Genomic DNA, 18,653 nt, shown 5'->3' with positions numbered 1-18,653 from the left:
CTAAGCACTCCTGTCTGTGTAAGATATGCATAACAAGACTCACAGCTTTGATCACAACAGTCAGAATTTGGTGCCAACTTAAATGCCATGTGAAAATGGAGATACTATAATATCATAGAGAATCATGTAGCACTTCTCGGAGACTCTATTGCTGTTACAGGCTATATGTTACAGGCAACCTAGTCTCTCTACAGGTGAGTCTCATAGAGATTATATTGAGTAAAATAGACAAGACATAGAAAGTACATACTGTATATACTGTTGACATGAGAGGTCAAGAACAGGAAAAGCTCACTTATGTTGGTAAAACTCAAGTTCTGAAGCTGGGCATGATGATGAACATCTGTAATTATAACACCTGGGAGACGGAGGCAAGAAAATCAAGAGCCTAAGGCCAGCCTTGGATACATGGCAAACTGGACATCAACCTGGGCTATGATGCCTCAAAAAAAAAAAAAAGAAAAGAAAAGAAAATGGAATTCAGGTTATTTGTTACCTTTTGGGGAGGCTGAGTAGCTACCAAAAGGAAGGACCCCAAGAATACCTGAAGGGATACTGGTAATCTTTCACATCCTGATTTGAGTGGTATCATGTGAATATGGAAAATGGGGAGGCTATCTGGCTATACACTGAAGATTGTCTCACTTTAAGTACTTTACCTTATACTACTACGATAAAAGATGAATGAATAAATTAATGGATGTAAGTGTCACATGACAAGTGTGATAAAAAGTGAACAAATAAATGAATGAATGTGAGTACCATAATAAAAGGTGAATGAGGGGCTGGAGTAATGGCTTAGCAGTTAAAATCATTTGCTGCTCTTTCAGAGGACCCCAGTTCAATCCCAGTACTCACATGACAGCTCACAACTGTCTGTAACTCCAATCCCAAGGGATACATTTACCTTTCCTAGCCTCCTTGGGCACTGAACACACACATAGTCCACAGACATACATGCAGGCAAGACAGCCATACACATAAAAGTAAATAAATAATAAATAGTTTAAGTGAATGCATGAATAACAAGTACCATGTTAAAGATGAATGTAAGTACCATGATAAAAGGTTAAGGAATATTAGTACCATGATAAATGATATTCACATTTTCCATAGTGTAGTGGTTTATCACAGTCATCACGAAATACCTTGATAAAAGATGAATGAATGGATGAGTGAACTAATGGACGAATGAATGGCCATGTTCCTTAAGCCACTTTGTCTCTTCCTTCCCAGTGTTTAGAACCCTGGTGTCCCAAATCCTGGACTGCTCGGAGCCTCTGCTTTCCTCCTCAGAAGTCATCACTGTGTTTCAGTATTACAGCTTCTTTACCAGCCATGGTGTGAGTGACCTGGAGACTTATCTGAGCCAGCTGGCCAGGCAAGGTAGGATGTGGTCTCCTGTCATGTCGCCGCCGGTAGTGTCTCGGTCTGGCATCAGCTCTGGTCTTGCTAGTCAGGATTATTAGTGATGCTCGCCCTCCACGGTTGAGCTGAGACTTGCCTTTTCAGTGACTTCTGGACCTTAAGTTTTAGCAAACTTCCTGGTATTGGAACAGGATCTCACTGAGCACACTGGTCCCCAGCAGGGGTTCACCAAACAGGAAGTTGGCAGGGGATTGGAGATCCCATTGCTCTCCTTCTTTCTCAGCCTGTTTACAATGCTATTTCATACTGCCTTCTGTGGTGGAATCCTTACTCAGAGTAGACAGAAACGGACTCCCAACGAAGGCTGGCATGAGACAGTGGGAAGGGAAAATGAGAAAAGGTAGAAAGTACGAGGCTGCCCATTCAAGGAAGGTGAAGGGGTGATGAGGGGTATGGCAAGCTCGGTCCAACCCTTTCACAGGGCACTTCAAATATTGTATATGTTGTCTCTGAGTAGAGGACCACACTCTTCGGGAAAGCAGAAAATATCAGGCAGGGACTGGTTTCTGGCTCTCAGGTCTATACTCAATAAAGCCATGGAGATTTAGCAACCCAGGCTAAAGGGACAGGAGGGAATAGGGTGTGTTTTCTGGGACCAGGTAGCGTCTGGTCCAGCACCACACAGCAGCAACTTGTCGGGCTCAGATCCAGGTTAGCTCTCCTCTTTCCAGAACATTAAATCCTGCAGCAATGTGGGTGTTGTTTGGCATCCTGAAGGAGGAGACATTTCTGTCTAGCATGGAACACATATGCTCTAGAGAAAGCCTTGTGGGTGGTATGTCGGGCACAGAAGACCAGGTCAGGGAGACCTTGTCTTACAGATGCAAAGCCTCCTGGCATACGTGTGATCCTGGCTTGCCAAGGGTAGATCAGTTTTCTAATCAGACATCTGAATTACTCAGGGGTTAGTGTGGCAGTTCATATTCCTGAGTCTCTTAGTGATAGACCTTGAAAAAAACCTACTCATTCAGCAGTAGGAATGAGGAATAACGGTGGGAAAAAAATACCCTTTAACTTTTGGGAAATTTTGTGGTTGTTTTTGGTTTTGCTTTTTTGTTTGGTTTGGTTTGGTTTTGGGGGGGTTGTCTTTGGTTTGTTTTGTTTAAACTTTTATTTTTATCTTAAATTATGCATATATGTGTCAAGTGTGGCTTTGTGCATACAGTGTATGCACAAAGAGTGTATGCTTTGTGTGTAGTGCCCATAGAGACCAGAAGAGGGAATTGTATGACCCCCCACCCTCCCACCCACCCCACCACTTCACCCCCCACCCACCCCCACCCCTGCTAAAGCTAGTGTTTAAAGGGTTGTGAGCCATTCTACCTGGGTGCTGAGAATGAAATTCTCTGATCCTCTGCAAAAGTAGTATGTGTTTGTAAATGCTGATTCACCTCTCCAGTCACTTGTTTTTGTTTTTGTTATTAGACAGGGTCTCTAGCCCAGACTGGTCTCAAGCTTACTATGTAGCCAAGGATGATCTTGAACTTCTGACCCTCCTGCCTCTACCTCCCAGGTTCTAAGATTACAGGTGTGTGCCACCATGCCCGGTTTATAGGATGTTGGAGATTGAACCCATTCATTTTGTGTATGTGAGGCTCTACCAACTGGGCTACGTCCCCGGCCCTTCCCTCATTTTTAAATGTCTTTTTTTTTCTTTCATTATAAAATAGATAATTTTTGTATTGCAGAAAGTTTGGGAAATAGAAAATATGTATTCAAATCTCTTTTCCTACTTGTTAACTGTAATTTTTCATTTGAACATGCAAGGTTTTAGATTTCAAAATTGTATTTGTTTAGACTGGGGTTTGTTTGTTTGTTTGTTTGTGTTCTTGTTTGTTCTTGCAGTACTGGGGGATTAAACCCAGGATCCTCCACACTGGACAAGCATTGTACTCTGAGCTAATGTCCCCGGTGTGATTATTCCTTATAAAGTATTATATCTCGTTTTTAATTAATATACCTCGTGCTGTTAATATCAACTATGTTAAAGAATTTTGTTAGTTTTATATTGCCCTTATATTTGGATGTATCCTGTGTATTTGTATTGCCAAATGTTTTCTGTGATTTGTTTAACTGTTATTTAATACTCCCTTGGGGATTTTTATTGGTGTGCTTATGTATAAAGCAGTGGAACTAACAGGCATCCTCAGCAAAGAAATCAGGAAATTAAAGCAAAAATATCTAAATTATTCTCACCTTTATTCACTATGGGAAAGGTGTGACTCTGTTACAGGAGGTGAACTTTGGCTTTTCCTTTCCTGTCTGTTTCCCACGTATTTCCCATGTTTCCCATGTATTTCCCATCTATTTCCCACGTATTTCCCATCTGTTTCCCATGTATTTCCCATTACTGAATAGACACAATCTCATTATTATATTTTAGAGACAAAGAGATATCCTTGCTGGATATCTAGTTAGGGGTTAGAATCTATTCCATATTCACAGAATACAGCCAGTTTGTCCCAGTGGAACTCAAAATCCTATAGTTCATCATATTGTCTCTAGATCCCTATCAATTAAATGACATTCCCTTCCAGTCCTGACCCTTCACCTAAGATTAGGGTTTTGGCATATAGTTTTGGCTGAAAGACAGTGTTTACCTATGAATATTAAGAAGGTGGCAGATAATGTTTATTTTTATTTTCTTCATTGTATATTTTTACATTTGACTGTTTAGTTCATCTATATGGTACTGTGTGATGAATGCCTATAACCATAGCATTTGGGAATAAGAAGCAGGAGGATCAGAAGTTTCAGGTCATCTTTTATGGAAAGTTCAAGGCTGGCCTAGGCTATATGAAATCCTATCTTTAAAAAAAAAATCTATATATTTTTGCCACCATTTCAACTTTACATTTTTCCTACAACTTGCCCTCAGCTCATCATAATTATTGAAATTATTGACCTTTTCTCACTAAGTTGAAACACCACCCTTATCATAGACTAAGTTTTTATATACACTTGTGTCTGTTATGCATATGCTTTTACTGAAGACATAAATGAAATGCTTGCGTTCTCGACAAACTTGCCACTGCACTATCAGAACTTGAGCTCTGGCTCCTCACCTTCCAGTTGCCATGGTTCAGACTCTGCAGTCCCTGAGAGATGAGAAACTGCTGCAGACAATGAGCGACTTCACACCCAGCAGCCTCCCTGCCCAACAAGAAGTCCTCAGGACCCTGGCTCTGCTGCTCACCAGAGATGACAATGAGGTCAGCGAGGCTGTGACACTCTACTTGGCAGCAGCCTCCAAAAACGAGCACTTCAGAGAAAAGGTAGGACACTAAACCTCGGGTGTCAAGCCACAGGCTTAACTGTCAGTTACCATTAACATACAGCTGGGCTCTGATCCCGGCACTCATCCTTAAGGCTGAAGCAGGAGCATTACTGAGAATTCAAGATAGGCCTGGAATGAAGCTACCAAACTATGTTACTAGGGTTACTAGCATCACATCAATTTTTAATATATTTCAAAATGACTGCAAAGGAAGAATTCAAAGTTTCCCAATCCATAGAAATGGTGAGTGTGTGAGGAGGTGTGAACACAGGAGGCAGATCTCAGCATCACACATTCATTATAGAAATGGTGAGTGTGTGAAGAGGTGTGAACATAGGAGGCAGATCTCAGCATCACACATTGTCATAGAAATGGTGAGTGTGAGGAGGTGTGAACACTGGAGGCAGATCTCAGCATCACACCTTGTCTTCAGTTATTGCCCTCTGCCCCAGAAATTCACATAATTCTGTCAATTAAAGCAAAAATGGTATGGTTTTAAAATAAAAACCAACAAAGGAAAAAACTGACACTAAAATAAAACCTATAATCATTATTTCATATCTTCCAACCCTGAGTCTACGATCTGGTAGAATATACCAATCAACTCTTTGAATAAACTTGTGAGATTTTGTGATTTTTTTTTTTTACCCTGAAAACTGTGAAAGACCATGCTACAGTTTATCTCAGGTGGTAACTTTTATATTTATTTATACACATATATATTTTAACTAATATCTTTCTGTACTTTTCATTATTTTTAGAATACAAAAATGGGTAACATATTTTCATTTTTATTGTTAAATTTGTTCTTTGATAACTTAGTGCACACATACAGTACATTCTATGTACCCCCACCTTCTTTTAACTCCTCTTACCTCTGTCATATCTACCTCCTCCCACAGGTCTCTTTCCCACATTGTTTCCTTCTCTAATCCATTGAGTTTCACCAGGGCTATGTGCCCATGGGTTTGGACCTGCCCATTGCAAGCTAGTGGATGCACCATTCAGAAAACAGCTAAAGATAATAACTCTCCCCCAGAATCCATCAGCAACCATTAGTCAGGAGGTAGCGTCCCCACGAGCCGCGCCCTGATCCACACCTGGCAGGTCCAGTCTTGTTCAGGCCTAAGTACAGGCACCCAGCTGCTGCCAGATCATTAGCTGTGCCATAGCTGTGCCGTGCCCTGAAGAGAGCATTTTGCAGCCTTCTCCCTGTCTTCCTGCTCTTCCATTCTTTTCTGCTTCCCTTTTCATGATATTCCCTGGTCCTCTGGTGGGGGGCATTGGATCCCTTGGGACTGAAGTTACAGCCAATTGTGAACTGCTATGTGGGTGGTTGGAATCAAACCTGGGTCCCCTGGAAGAGCAACCCATGTTCTTAACCTTTGAGTCATCTCTCCAGCCCTAGACTTCTAAATGTTTGAGACAGATTCTCACTATATAACCTTGCCTAGTTTGGAACTTTTGATGCAGACCATGCTGGCTTGAAACTCATCATGCAGACCAGGTTGGCCTCAAATTTGCCTCAGTCTTCCTGTCTGTGCGTGTACATTATGCACAGACATACAGGGAAAGTACCCATGCACGTAAAACAAAAGAAAAGGGGATTTTTAAAATTTATATATCACATAGGAGAGAAGATATTCTATGTCCCCCTATTGCTGCTGCAAGGTCCCGCCTTTTCCAGCTCAGGGATTGAGGGGGATCCACGGAGTCAGAGAACTAATCACTCAACTTGACTTTTTTAACTGAGGGAGTAAAACTTAATTCTCTGGGGACAGCAATGGGGGCAAAACTCTCTGGGGCTGGCAAAAAAGAGAAACACCACACACACACACACACACACACACACACACACACACACACACACACACCCCTCCAACATGTCAGAATCTCACCTAGGTTGCTGATGAACGGCAAGCCTTCAGCAGGCCAGAGACACTGAAGAGGAGATGCAGAGCAGGTGAACCACTGGACAGACAGACAGACAGACGCACGAGGACTCTTCTGAGGGCCAGGGTTTAGTTCTTCGATTTATTATTCTTTCTGTTGCTTGTTCTACTCGATTCTTCTGATGTTTCCCTTCTGTCTCTCCTGAGGTCTCCCTTCCTCCTAGCTACGGCCTGATGTCTTCCTTCTACATCTTTCCTTCTTCATCTTTCCTGGTATTTTTCTTCTCCCCCGTCTTTATTTTTCCCTTACAGCTTATGTATCCCAATGAACACAAGTAAAGACAACACGCTTCCCATATCCCTCACATGATTACACAGTAAGGTGAAAAACAACTTGTCCCAAGAACCCACATACATTCATACCCAAGCAACTTGTTAACAGAGTGTAAGCAAGCAAGGCCTTTTTCTCAGCCAGTTCTTTTGCTGGTAAGCTGTATTTTGCAGTTACAAAAAAAGGACCAATCATTTTCTTATTTATCTCAAAAGGTAACTTTATAAAAAAAAATCTCAAAGTAACCACAAATATAAAAATGAAAAACAATCAGGCAGCTCTACTTTGAATCTGCAGGGTGCATACCCATCAACAGTTTTTATATTAGGAAGCTGAGGGCAGAAATGGGTACAAGGAATTAATTATCACCTTTGATCGCCAACCTAGCCTAGCAAGAAAGGTTTATCAGCCAGCAATAGCCAGACCAGGCTGTCATTGTTCTTGTTTCTTTTTTCTTTTTCTTTTTCTTTTTTTTTGGAGCTGAGGACCGAACCCAGGGCCTTGTGGTTGCTAGGCAAGTGCTCAAGTCCCTCACTCAACTATGTGCCTTTCTAAACTTTAAATTGTTCCCCAAGATTTTCTACCTCAAAGCTATTAGCAAAAACACCTTAACCTAACCTTGCTAACAATTCTACATGTCTAAATTCTTTCTAAGGGTGGTGATTGAATCATTAATCTGCTCTAGCAGCAATGCTTGGAAAAAGTCAATCACTATTATTGTAAGTATCAGTAATACTGCCCAGTGAGGGGCTAGAAACCCCCTGAGAGTTTTCATACAACCCACAGATGATGAGGAATGTGGTGACCCTGAGGGCAACAATCAGAGCTATGCTCAGTAACAGCATGAAGTCCTCAGGACACATAGTCCTCGGGCTCTGCCTCTCCAAGGCTCACTCAGCTGTGGCTTTGCCAACTGCCCAGCCATGTTCCATGAGTCCCAGTGCTGCCTGTGGTCCCCTCGCATGGCCTCCAACATTGCCCCACCCCAATTACCCTCCCTTGTTCCCTGGTCTCACATACTGTTTGAATGACAAACCATTTAAAATGTCTCACAGCATCTCTTCTTCCTTTACAGGCCTTGCTCTATTATTGTGAAGCATTAACAAAGACCAATCTCCAGCTACAGAAGGCAGCCTGCCTGGCACTAAAGAGCCTGGAGGTAAAGCCCAGTCCCAAAGCCCTCCAGTCCCACACTTCCAAAATCAAAGCCCCTCAGCCCCTCAGTCCAGACTCAGAGACCCCATCTCTGGTCAACCCTAGAACAACTCAGTCCGTTAAGCTTAGAGGCAAGCCATGCCACATGGACATATCGGGTTCCTTCCATATCCAAAGCCCTTCTTGTGACAGTGTCTCTTATCTCCTTGGAGCTGCATAATCAGGGTCCTTTTTCTCCTTGTACAAGGACTGCACAGGATTTTGTTAAAGTCACCAAGTAGAGAATAATTGCAGTTTCCCACTGACCACAAGAGCCAGAGTGACTTTGAGTCAATGTTAGAAAAATATCTTAACCCCCAAAAGAGATGATATGGTGATTTCCCCAATGTTTACTGGGTACAAATTGGCATAAAAAAATAAAGCCTGCACTGAAGTGTCTCAACTCAGTTTGCCACTGAGTTCCCAGATCCTTTCTCCTGAAATTAGTTTGCAGGCCTGTGCAGCCTTTGATATCATGACATTATGTCATCATCTACAAAGTTCACAGTCAAGTTACAAAAAAAAAAAAAAAAAAAAAAAATCACACGCTGTTTTAAGTCTATGATTTTGTGTCAGGCTATACTGTTAGCCTCAGCCACACGTGGACTGCAGGCTGCATGCTGGATGCAACTGACTGCTGAGCAATGGTAATGTGCTAGAGGAGGCATTGGTGAGCAGGGAGACAGCTAAATGCAAAGGCTGCAGATTTCCAATGGAAGGCTAGATTTCATGTGGGACCCGCCTTTACCACAAAAGCATTGGGGTGGGGGGGGATGAGAGGGCCACACCTTAGTGCTTACTAAAACCCTAGATGGGCACATGGGACAAGGAGCAGGCCTGGAGGGACGTGAAAACAAGGGATTAATGCCATAAAAGGAAATGTTAATGATCTGTGAAGGAAAACAGCCGTGGGAAATTTTGCCTTCCTTGTTACATGGTCAGAAAATTACCTTCAAGTGACCCAACCCCCACCAAAAAAATGTTCCATTGGTTAAGTATTTATTTGGGCACTCTCCTGGCGTGCTGTGACTCATCATAGCTGAGTGTCTCTGCTCCAGACTTCCCACAGATAGACACATAGGGTACAGCAACAGTCTATGTGGGCAATACCGGGCTTGTTCTAACCCAGGCATATCCCCAGCTGAGAAGACCGTGCCGCTGCTCTATTCCTTTTCTCCCAGAAGACCCAATCCCTTCTGGGAACAGAAGCCCTCTTTCCAAACCACCCCCAACTCATGAAAAGAATTCCACACAACACGTGGTTTCAATACAAGCACGAGAGTTCTAAAATGAGGGTCATTTTGGAATCAGTGGGCTACAGCTTCAAGAATTCGCCGTTTAGTCTCCTGGAAGACTGCGTCTAAGGGTCAGGCACTAATCTATTTTCCCTGGCAGGCCACAGAAAGCATTAAAATGCTAGTGACACTGTGTCAGTCTGACACTGAAGAAATCAGAACCGTGGCCTCGGAAACCCTCCTGTCTCTTGGTGAGTTTGTCTGTGTTTGCTACTCCGGATAGTCTCTTGGGAACTGGAAGGAAGTGTCTTGTCCCTGCTCCGTCCACTTCCCCTTGGCCCTGCACCCACTGCTCCTGACATAGGAGAGATCAACTGTGTCCAGATCCTGCCCCGTCCCTTGTTCTCTCTGCACAAGAACCAGGGTTTTTCTCCCTTGCTATCTCAAGGCTTCATCATCAGTCTATGCCCTATTCAGAATGAAGACTATGATTTGAGAGTGTTGGCTCATACCTGTACTCCCAGCACTGAAGAGGCTGAGGCAGGAGAATCTCCTCAAGTTCAAGGACAGCTTAGGCTACACAGTGAGACTGTCCCATAAAAGCAAAAATGGTAGAACCTGGAACACAGAAGCCAGATAGGAACTCTAGAAATCCTGGCTACCGGTGTGAGGATGGCACACCAAAGTCAATGTCCCCGACCTCTCCAGTGAATGCTGTGAACCCCAGTCGCCTCAGCCTCACGGTGACCTATGATTACCCGGCTGTCCTAGTCTTACCTGGCATTATTTCATTCTGGAATGCCAGGCAAGCTCCCCGCCTTCACTTTGTGAAGGTTTGTTCCCTTTTGGTTCCTTTTGGGTAGACTTGGGAGGATGAGAATGACAACGATTGTTTTTTCTTTCTCCTTTTTTTTTTTTAAAGATTTATTTATTATGTATACAGTGTTCTGTCTGCATGCATCCCTGCAGGCCAGAAGAGGGCACCAGATCTCACCACAGATGGTTGTAAGCCACCATGTGGCTGCTGGGAATTGAACTCAGGACCTTTAGGAAGAGCAAGCAGTGCTCTTAACCTCTGAGCTATCTCTCCAGCCCTCTTTCTCCTTTTTTTAAGGCAAGGTCTCACATGTCCCAGATTAGCCTTGAACTCACTATGTACCCTAAAAATGACCTTGAACTCCTGATCCTCCTGCCTCAACTCCCAAGAGCCAGCATTACAGGTCTGTGACACAACCTCTGATTTATTTGGTGCTAATGATCAAATCCAGGATTTTGTGCGTGTTAGGCCAGTACTCTGCCAACTGAGCCACCCACCATCCGCAGCCGACAAGAAAACCTTTCCCAACACCGCACAAAATGGACAATTGTTACTGCTAGCTCACACCTGTGATCCAAGCACTTCAGAGGTTTAGGCAGGAGGCTTGCCACAAGTTTGGGGCTAGCCTGGACTACACATTGAGTCCCAAGCCAGTGTAGGCTACAAAGTCCCTCACATTGAGTCCCAAGCCAGTGTAGGTTACAAAGTCCCTATCTACACATATACACACAGAGAGGACGAGGAAGAGGGAGGGAGAAAGAGAGAGAAAGGGAGAGAGAGCTATAGAAAACTTTACTGTGGTCACATACTCTAAAGTCTAAAAGTGCTCCTCTAAAAGTCTTTAAGCCTAATCCTGCCAATGTCTCCAGGAAAAAAGCCACCGGTTTGACAATACATCTTAATCATGTAAAGAAGACTCATGGTTATTATAACCACCATGAAAATCCCATTTATTTTGAGACCTTTCTTACAGGTATGGGATTAATAAGAATTGGCGCTGCTGTTGAATACACCATTATTTGAGAGGAAGCTTAGCCTGTATTTGCTTAAAGGATAAAATAGTTATTCTGTATGGCTGTTTTAGATATAGAAATTATTTAATTCCCTAAAAACGTACCCAGGGTATTAGTGGCTTAAAGTCTTTTATCCCTCAAGGTTCTGAAATAACAATGAAGGTTTAAAACAATAAACAATAGCCAGATGTTTGGAAAGCGCAGCCAGCGTCTCTCTTTCCGTGGTAAACCGAGGAGGGGTATCCCGTGGCCTGTGCCCCAAGACTCCCTCAACTGCCCTCCCTGTTACATCTCCAAGGGTGATCCCCACATCTGCTTCCCCACCAGCCTTTCCAGGCTGCTCACACCACCCAGGCCTCACCGGCAGGGTTCAGGCTTCTCCACTTACTGCGCGCCCAAGTCTCCACTGCGCCTCTGCTCCCTGAGGCTGCTCCCCGAGGTCTTCAGGTTGCCCCGCACTAGGATTTTAGGGCCTTCTGGGGGGTTATAATATGCAGTAGAGTTGGAAGGCCCCACCCCCGAACTCAGTGTTGTCACTCTTCCTTGACCCTGATGCACAAATCGTGGTGCACTGTGCTCACGCACGAGCCTAAATTCATAAGGTGTTCCAGTATTCCCAATGGCAGTAGGTAAGACACCCTGTGGCAAAGGGCTCGAGTCATGATGAGCACTGAGAGCACCAAGCAACAGCTCCTCACCAACTGGTGTGCACTCCCTTCAACCTTGTAACCTTTGCTGTCTAGAGACCCTCTCTTTTAACATTGATTTGTAAATTTATTTTGTATGTGAGAGTGTGTATGTGTTGGGGACATCCTGTCAGGACACCTATGTGAAGGTCTTTCCAGTATATAAGTCAAAGGGATTGAACTCAAGTCACCAAGCTTGATGGCCAACATCTTTACCTTGCCTATGCCAGACGAGCCAGTGGGGCCTATGACTCCCCAAATCCAGACGTTTGTCCTCCAAAGCTCTGCCTGTATCTCAAGGCTAGCAGACAACTGACACTCGAGAGCCAAGCTCACCGGCAGCTAGGTATAAGCAAGATGTCCTGAGGGCCAGCTCGGGTTGCCGTCACTCTAACAATGAGCGCTGAACGTCCCTCATCCCAAATGATTTTGACCAAGAATGTTTCAGATTTGTTGCCTTTTATTTTTAATTTGGGATATTTGCATATACGTGAGATATCTTAGGAGCGAAGTGCAAGTTTAAAGATGAAAACTGTGCGTTATATATACATTGTTATGCCTATCTTTTTTTTTTTTTTTTTTTTTTTTTTTTTTTTTTTTTTTCGAGACAGGGTTTCTCTGTGTAGCTTTGCGCCTTTCCTGGATCTCGCTCTGTAGACCAGGCTGGCCTCGAACTCACAAAGATCCGCCTGGCTCTGCCTCCCGAGTGCTGGGATTAAAGGCGTGCGCCACCACCGCCCGGCTTGTTATGCCTATCTTAAAGGCAAGTTTATGTAACATTTTAAATTCACATACATATGACTACAACCCATCATGTCCAAGGGCTCCCACTTGTGGAGTCCTAACAACAGTGCTCACAGATTTGGACACTGAAGCATTTTGGATTTGGATTTTTGGATTACGGATGCTTACTCTGAGCTGGATGGCATTCACAGAGAACTTCCGCTCTATTTAGAGGATCTGTCCTTCTCCGAAACCACTCGTATTTGTATATTCCCAATGTTTTGTTAACCTCTGTCCTTCACACGGAGTTCTAGTGCACAGCTGATCAAGTCACACTTTGTCTCACTAAGAAAGCTGCATCCTGTCTGTCTCTATGCTTCATTTTCTCCTTTCATCCAAGAAAACATTGAATATTTATTGTTCTAAGATACTGGGCTATGCCAACTTTTTTTTTTTTTTTTTTTTTTTTTTTTTTTTTTTTTTTTTTTTTTTTTTTAAGAGAATTAGGGATTGAACCACGGTCTCCTGCTTGCTAGGCAAGTACCCTACAACTGGGCTAGATAAAACATCTCCCTTTAAAACATTTTATTCTGAGACAGGATTTCACTAAGTTGTCCAGGTTTTGCTTGAACTGGTAGTGATCCTCCTGCCTCAGGTTCTTGTGTAGGTAGGCTTACAGGCCTACACTGCCACACCTGCCCTTTATTTATTTTCTTATGACAGCCTCTCAACATAGCCAAGGCAGTCTTTTGACTCATTCTGTAATACGAACATTATCTCTGGCTCATCCCCAGCCCTCATATCCCTATACTTTAATCAGTTTTTTAAACAGTAACAAATTTTATTTTCAAAATGTTAGCTATGTAAGATGTTGCTGTGAGGGCCTGAGGGATGGCTCAGTAGGAAAATGCTAGCTGCACACGTCTGACAACATGAGTTTAGTCCTCAGAACCCATTTAAAAAGATAGAGGCACACACATCTGTAATCACAGCATCCCTACAGTGAGATAGATGGGAGGTGGATGCAAGAGACTCACTCAGAAGCTCAAGGACCAGCTAGTGTGGAGTATGTAGTGCAGCAGACACAAGAGGGATCTTGTCTCCGAGTGGAAGAAGAGACCTGACTCCAGGATGTTGTCTCTGACCTCCACACGCATGTGGTGCTGCACGAGCACCCACTTGCATAATAAGTAAATAAAAGATGTGGCTATAAACAAGACTGAATGAGCCATTGCCTGGAGGAGCACTGTGTGTTTAGGGGACTGTCTTAGTTAGGGTTTCAATTGCTGTCAAGAGACACCATGATCGTGGCAACTCTTATAAAGGAAAACATTTAACTGAGGTGACGGTTTATAGTTTCAGAGGTTTAGTTCATTATCATCATGGCAGGGGGCGCGGCAGCTGGGAGTGTGGTGAGACATGGTGCTGGAGAAGGAGCTGAGAGTTCTACATCTTGGTCCAAAGGCAACAGGAAGTGAACTGAGACACTGGGCATGGCTTGAGCATATATGCGACCTCAAAGCCCACCTCCACACTGACACACTTCCTCCAACAATACCACATCTACTCCAACAAAGCCACACCTAGTAGTGCCGTTCCCTGTGAGCTTATGGGGCCAATTACACTCAAACTTATCAGAAATTATTATGGTCCAGCCTTAATAATCTTCTTCCCAGGGGCCCAGAAGAGAAGCTACAAATGGTGTGAATGATTTTTGGGGAAAAGAATCTAAGAACACTGAGCTCTTTCATCTGTCTACTTTATTCCTCTAGGATAAAATTCTATCTACACAGCTTCAGTTCTGTTCTCATGCCTAGCTCCTTTCTTGCCTGATTTCTCTCCACATTTATCTGCTGTCCCCTCTAAGTTCTACCTTAATTCTCTCATCTTAGTTCTGCCCCATCTTGGTCTTTCTCATCTCGTTCTTCCCCATCTGGCTCTTCCTCATCTTCCATCTCATTCTTCTAGTTCTCCATCTAGTTCTCCAGTCAAAATCCTCCTCAGCTCTGAGGTTTACAGTTATATACCCATGCAATAGCAGTGCTCTAGCCAAAGCAAGGTCACCAGGCTTGAATTCTTACAGGGTCATAAAGGCAGACAAGAGTTTCCCTTAGGCAGTGCCTGGCAGGCTTTCTTTTACAACCCAAAAGGGGCGTGGTAAAGGAGGAGGTCAACTAAGAGCTAAAATCAGTTAATATATCAAAAAAAGGGAATTTATGTGCTCAAACTACATTCCTAGAGGTGGTTAGGTAAATGTTAGGAGTCTATGTTAGTATAAATACCACTAAGGCTGTATAAGAAAGGAGGGTCTGAGCTTAATTTACCTTAATTCAGGAGATCATTTGGCCTTGGATGCTTGATAGGTATTTCAAATAAAATATACTGTTAAGAGTTCTTGGAAGCATATATAGCATACAAGAAAATCATTGCAGGAATTGGCTAATAGATATACAAAAGCTAAAATATCACCCAGGCTCCTTAAGCCACGGCTTGACCTTCAGAAAAGACCTTTCCAAGTGGTAGCTTTTGTGATAATAGCTGGATTCCATTACATTTTCCTGCAACACAAACTACCACAAGAGTAAAGACTAACTTTTAGCTAAAACTTGAAAGCCTAACTTTTAAAAATTAACTTTTGTTTTGTTTTGTTTTGGGGGGTTTTTTTTGTTTTGTTTTGTTTGTTTGTTTTTCAAGACAGGGTTTCTCTGTGTAGCTTTGGAGCCTGTCCTAGAACTCACTCTGTAGCCCAGGCTGGCCTCGAACTCACAGAGATCCGCCTGCCTCTGCCTCTTGAATGCTGGGATTAAAGGCGTGCGCTACCACTGCCCGGCTAAAAATTAACTTTTACCATTAGTCATGTAGATGTACATAATGATATGATGTATAATGATGCATATATATGACATAATGCAACTAAATTAATATAGAATGTTCTCAAGTTACATAGAGATTCAATACACTGAGGTCATGGATAAGACTTACTGAAATCACTAATGCACTAAACGAAAACCAATCTGTCATGTGCAGTTGGCAGCAGATGGCCAGGGCTTGGGCTTGGTTTTGTGCCTTGCTGTTCATCTAGTCTCTTAACATTAACTCAAAAGTTCCTGGTTGTTCTAAGCATTGCCTAGAAATCTGTAACACAATTAAGAAAAACAAAACAACTTTTTCTTATCATAGTAACTAGCTAAGGCAGCAAGACAAGGCTGAGGGTGTAGTTCAGTGGGAAAGTGCTTGGTCTAATATGCATGAGGCCCTGGGTCCAATCCCCAGGAACTGTGTGATGCATAACGAAGTTAAATTCTAAGTGGTATTCATGTTTAATGCTCCCTATCCAGGAGAAGATGGGCGGCTGGCATATGAACAGTTAGACAAATTCCCACGAGACTGTGTTAAAGTCGGAGGTCGTCATGGAACCGAAGTTGCCACAGCCTTTTAAAGTTCACTTCAGCACTGCCTGACTGCTGTCCTGATACCTGGCCCTGTCATCAAGAGGGTGCTGTGGTGTGGCCAGACGGCCCCCGGAACTTGCTGCTGGTGCCGGCAGAGGGATCTCAAAGTCCAATCACGCTGTACCATCTACTTTTCCTTGGCCCCCACAACAGGGCCGTGTGTAACTCACCAGACCACATCATAGTTGGGTCTAACAGCACTTCAACGTCCACCTTACTTTACTGTGGAATTTGAAAATAGCCATTTTTGTACCCGTGTGGAAGTTCATCTGTAAGCGTGAACTCTTCGTGCATTGTTTGGATAAGTATCATATGCTTTGTCGCTTCCCTGCTGTGGTCTCAGGGTTGAGTGGCCCTTTAGCTACCTACTTCTACTTTAAAAACAGAGCACAAAAAGAAAGTTCCTCAAATGAAGGTGTTCTTAGAGAACCTGACAAAACGATCAATTGTAAGAGACTAAGTTTTAGAGCTGAGGCTGGAGCTCCCTTGGAAGAGTGTTTGCCCAGCGTGCACGAAGCTTGGGTTCATCTCCAGCTCTGCAGAGGCTGGGTGTGCTGTTCATGTAAGCTCAGTGCTCAAAAAGTGGATCAGAAGTTCAAGGTCAACTTCAGCTACCTAAGAAGTCCCCAGGGCAACCTGGGATGCAGGAAGCTGGGGGGGGGGGGGATCCTAAGTTTTATATTTTATATCCTAATTTTTTATAGTTCCTACTACTTGTTTCATTTTTCCATCCTGAGAAATTCCATATCATCTCTCCACATGGTTTAAGAGATTAATTGAAAAATACTGCTTAAGATTGGACCTATGCTATTAAAAGTAAATGAAAAACTTGAAGCTTATAAGCTTTTGTTCTTTAACAAAAACCATCTTTAGCACTCTTGGTTTTTCACTGTTGTTTGGTTTTTGTTTTATCTTGAGATAGTTTCCCTCTTGCAGTCCCAACTGGCCTGGAACTCGATATATAGACCAGCCTGACCTTGAACTTGCAACAGTTCCCCAGCCTCTGCCTCCAGAGCTGGGATTAGGCACACACCACTAGGCCTGGTCCCATATAATAATTTTTTTCCCCAAGACAAATACAAACCCTAAAGTTGTAGGTTCAGAAAGATGTTCTTTCAGGTGGGAACCTGGACTTTGGATGAGTCCTAACCTGGTAGAATAGTGGGGTACTGAAAGTGCTCCCTGCTTCTATAAAATTGGCCATGAGACTAGGAAGCGCCTGGCCTTGAGAGATGGAAACCACCCCACAGTTTCAACAGCAACTCAGAACCGGCGTGGAGACTCAGCCAGTTACTAAGTGTGGAAGGGGTGGGTATGCTGAGACGGGACAACAGTATGTGTGAGTGCAATTTGAACTGTATTCTGGATGTGTTTGTATCAAATACCAATTAGATATTACACAGTTACACTTTTTAGCAAGCCTTTAAAAGGGTTCATTTCATTTTAAAGTGAAGTTTGTTTGCTAGGTTTCTGGCAACATATTCTTTCAACTGTGAAGTTCCGCTGTACATATTTGTATATTTGTAAATATTATATATATGCATATATCCCTCATTTTAAAGGTACACTGTACAGTCATAGTATGTATAGGCTATAATCTTTGTTAAATGGTTGAAATGTCTCTTTTATAGAAAGTCAAATCACAGCTATTCCAGGGATTTTGTTTGGTTTGTTTGAGATTTGAAACTTTTTGACTATTGCATGGATAATTAATTTCACGTCTTTTGTATTCACCTCTGTGTTTTAGTTTTAGTTGGGGAAGTGCTTTTCATTTTGTGGTATTTGTATTCATCACTCTTTCCATCATGTAAGTCAAAATAAAAATTATTTTTAATTACTAGTCTAATGTAGAATCCGATATATAGTTCTAATTTTTTATCTATTATTATGTGTGTGTGCGTACTGTGGCATGTTGGGGCATGCATGCCATGGCACTCCTGTGGAGGTCAGAGGACAGCTCTGTAGTGTTCATTCTCTCCTTCCACCTTCACATAGGTTCCCAGAATGGAGCTCAGCTCGTGAGGCTTGCCTAGCAAGGACCTGTACTCAGTGAGCCATCTCACGGTCCTTAGCTGTTTTCCACATCCCCTTCTTGGCTTAGTATTTATACAACACCCTACTCCTCACTGTCCACTTGAGTTTATTATCTTGAAGTGAAAATCCCAGGGGAATTCTGTATCCTGAGGTAAGTAGTAGACTAGAGTACACAAGAGGAAAGCCACTGTTTAAAACATCTTCCCAGCATTCAGGAGGCAGAGGCAGGCAGATGTCTGGGTTCGAGGCCAGCCTGGTCTACAAAGTGAGTGCCTGGGCTGCACAGAGAAACTCTTCTCAAAAAACAACAACAAAAACAAACAAACAGGAAACAAATAAATCTTCAGACTGAACCAGCAGACCTCCTGCTTTTCCTGAGTGATAAAGATACTGCACCAAAGCCACACTGTTTCTGCTCTTGAAACCAGCCATTCCGTAAGTATCGAGGTCTTAACTTACAAATGTCCTAGCCAGGGCTTTGCTCACTTTGCATTGTTCGGCCCTCTTAGCTGTACTAAGTACAAGTTCACTGTATATATTTGGAGTTTCTTCTCCCAGTTTTTAAAAAGAT

General features: G+C 43.0%; 1 protein-coding gene across 4 annotated transcripts in view; it reads left to right on the top strand.

The window, feature by feature from the left end:
* Nucleotides 1-17,888, top strand: part of Ripor2 (RHO family interacting cell polarization regulator 2) — a 97,033-nt gene extending 79,145 nt beyond the window's left edge. For all 4 annotated transcript variants that reach the window (XM_052727279.1, XM_052727278.1, XM_052727276.1 and 1 more), the window contains 5 exons: nt 1,237-1,386; nt 4,501-4,703; nt 8,004-8,087; nt 9,518-9,608; nt 15,935-17,888. In XM_052727279.1, coding sequence (XP_052583239.1) covers nt 1,237-1,386; nt 4,501-4,703; nt 8,004-8,087; nt 9,518-9,608; nt 15,935-16,035 — 629 coding nt within the window. In that variant the 3' untranslated portion in view covers nt 16,036-17,888. The remainder of the gene's footprint in view (nt 1-1,236; nt 1,387-4,500; nt 4,704-8,003; nt 8,088-9,517; nt 9,609-15,934) is intronic.
* The last annotated feature ends 765 nt before the right edge of the window (nt 17,889-18,653 follow it).

This window comes from Peromyscus californicus, unplaced genomic scaffold (genome assembly GCF_007827085.1).
Source record: "Peromyscus californicus insignis strain IS unplaced genomic scaffold, ASM782708v3 Scaffold_8__1_contigs__length_139910024, whole genome shotgun sequence".
Classification (NCBI taxonomy): domain Eukaryota; kingdom Metazoa; phylum Chordata; class Mammalia; order Rodentia; family Cricetidae; genus Peromyscus; species Peromyscus californicus.
Note: the sequence above shows the minus strand (reverse complement) of the source record. Positions and strands in the feature narration are given on the sequence as shown.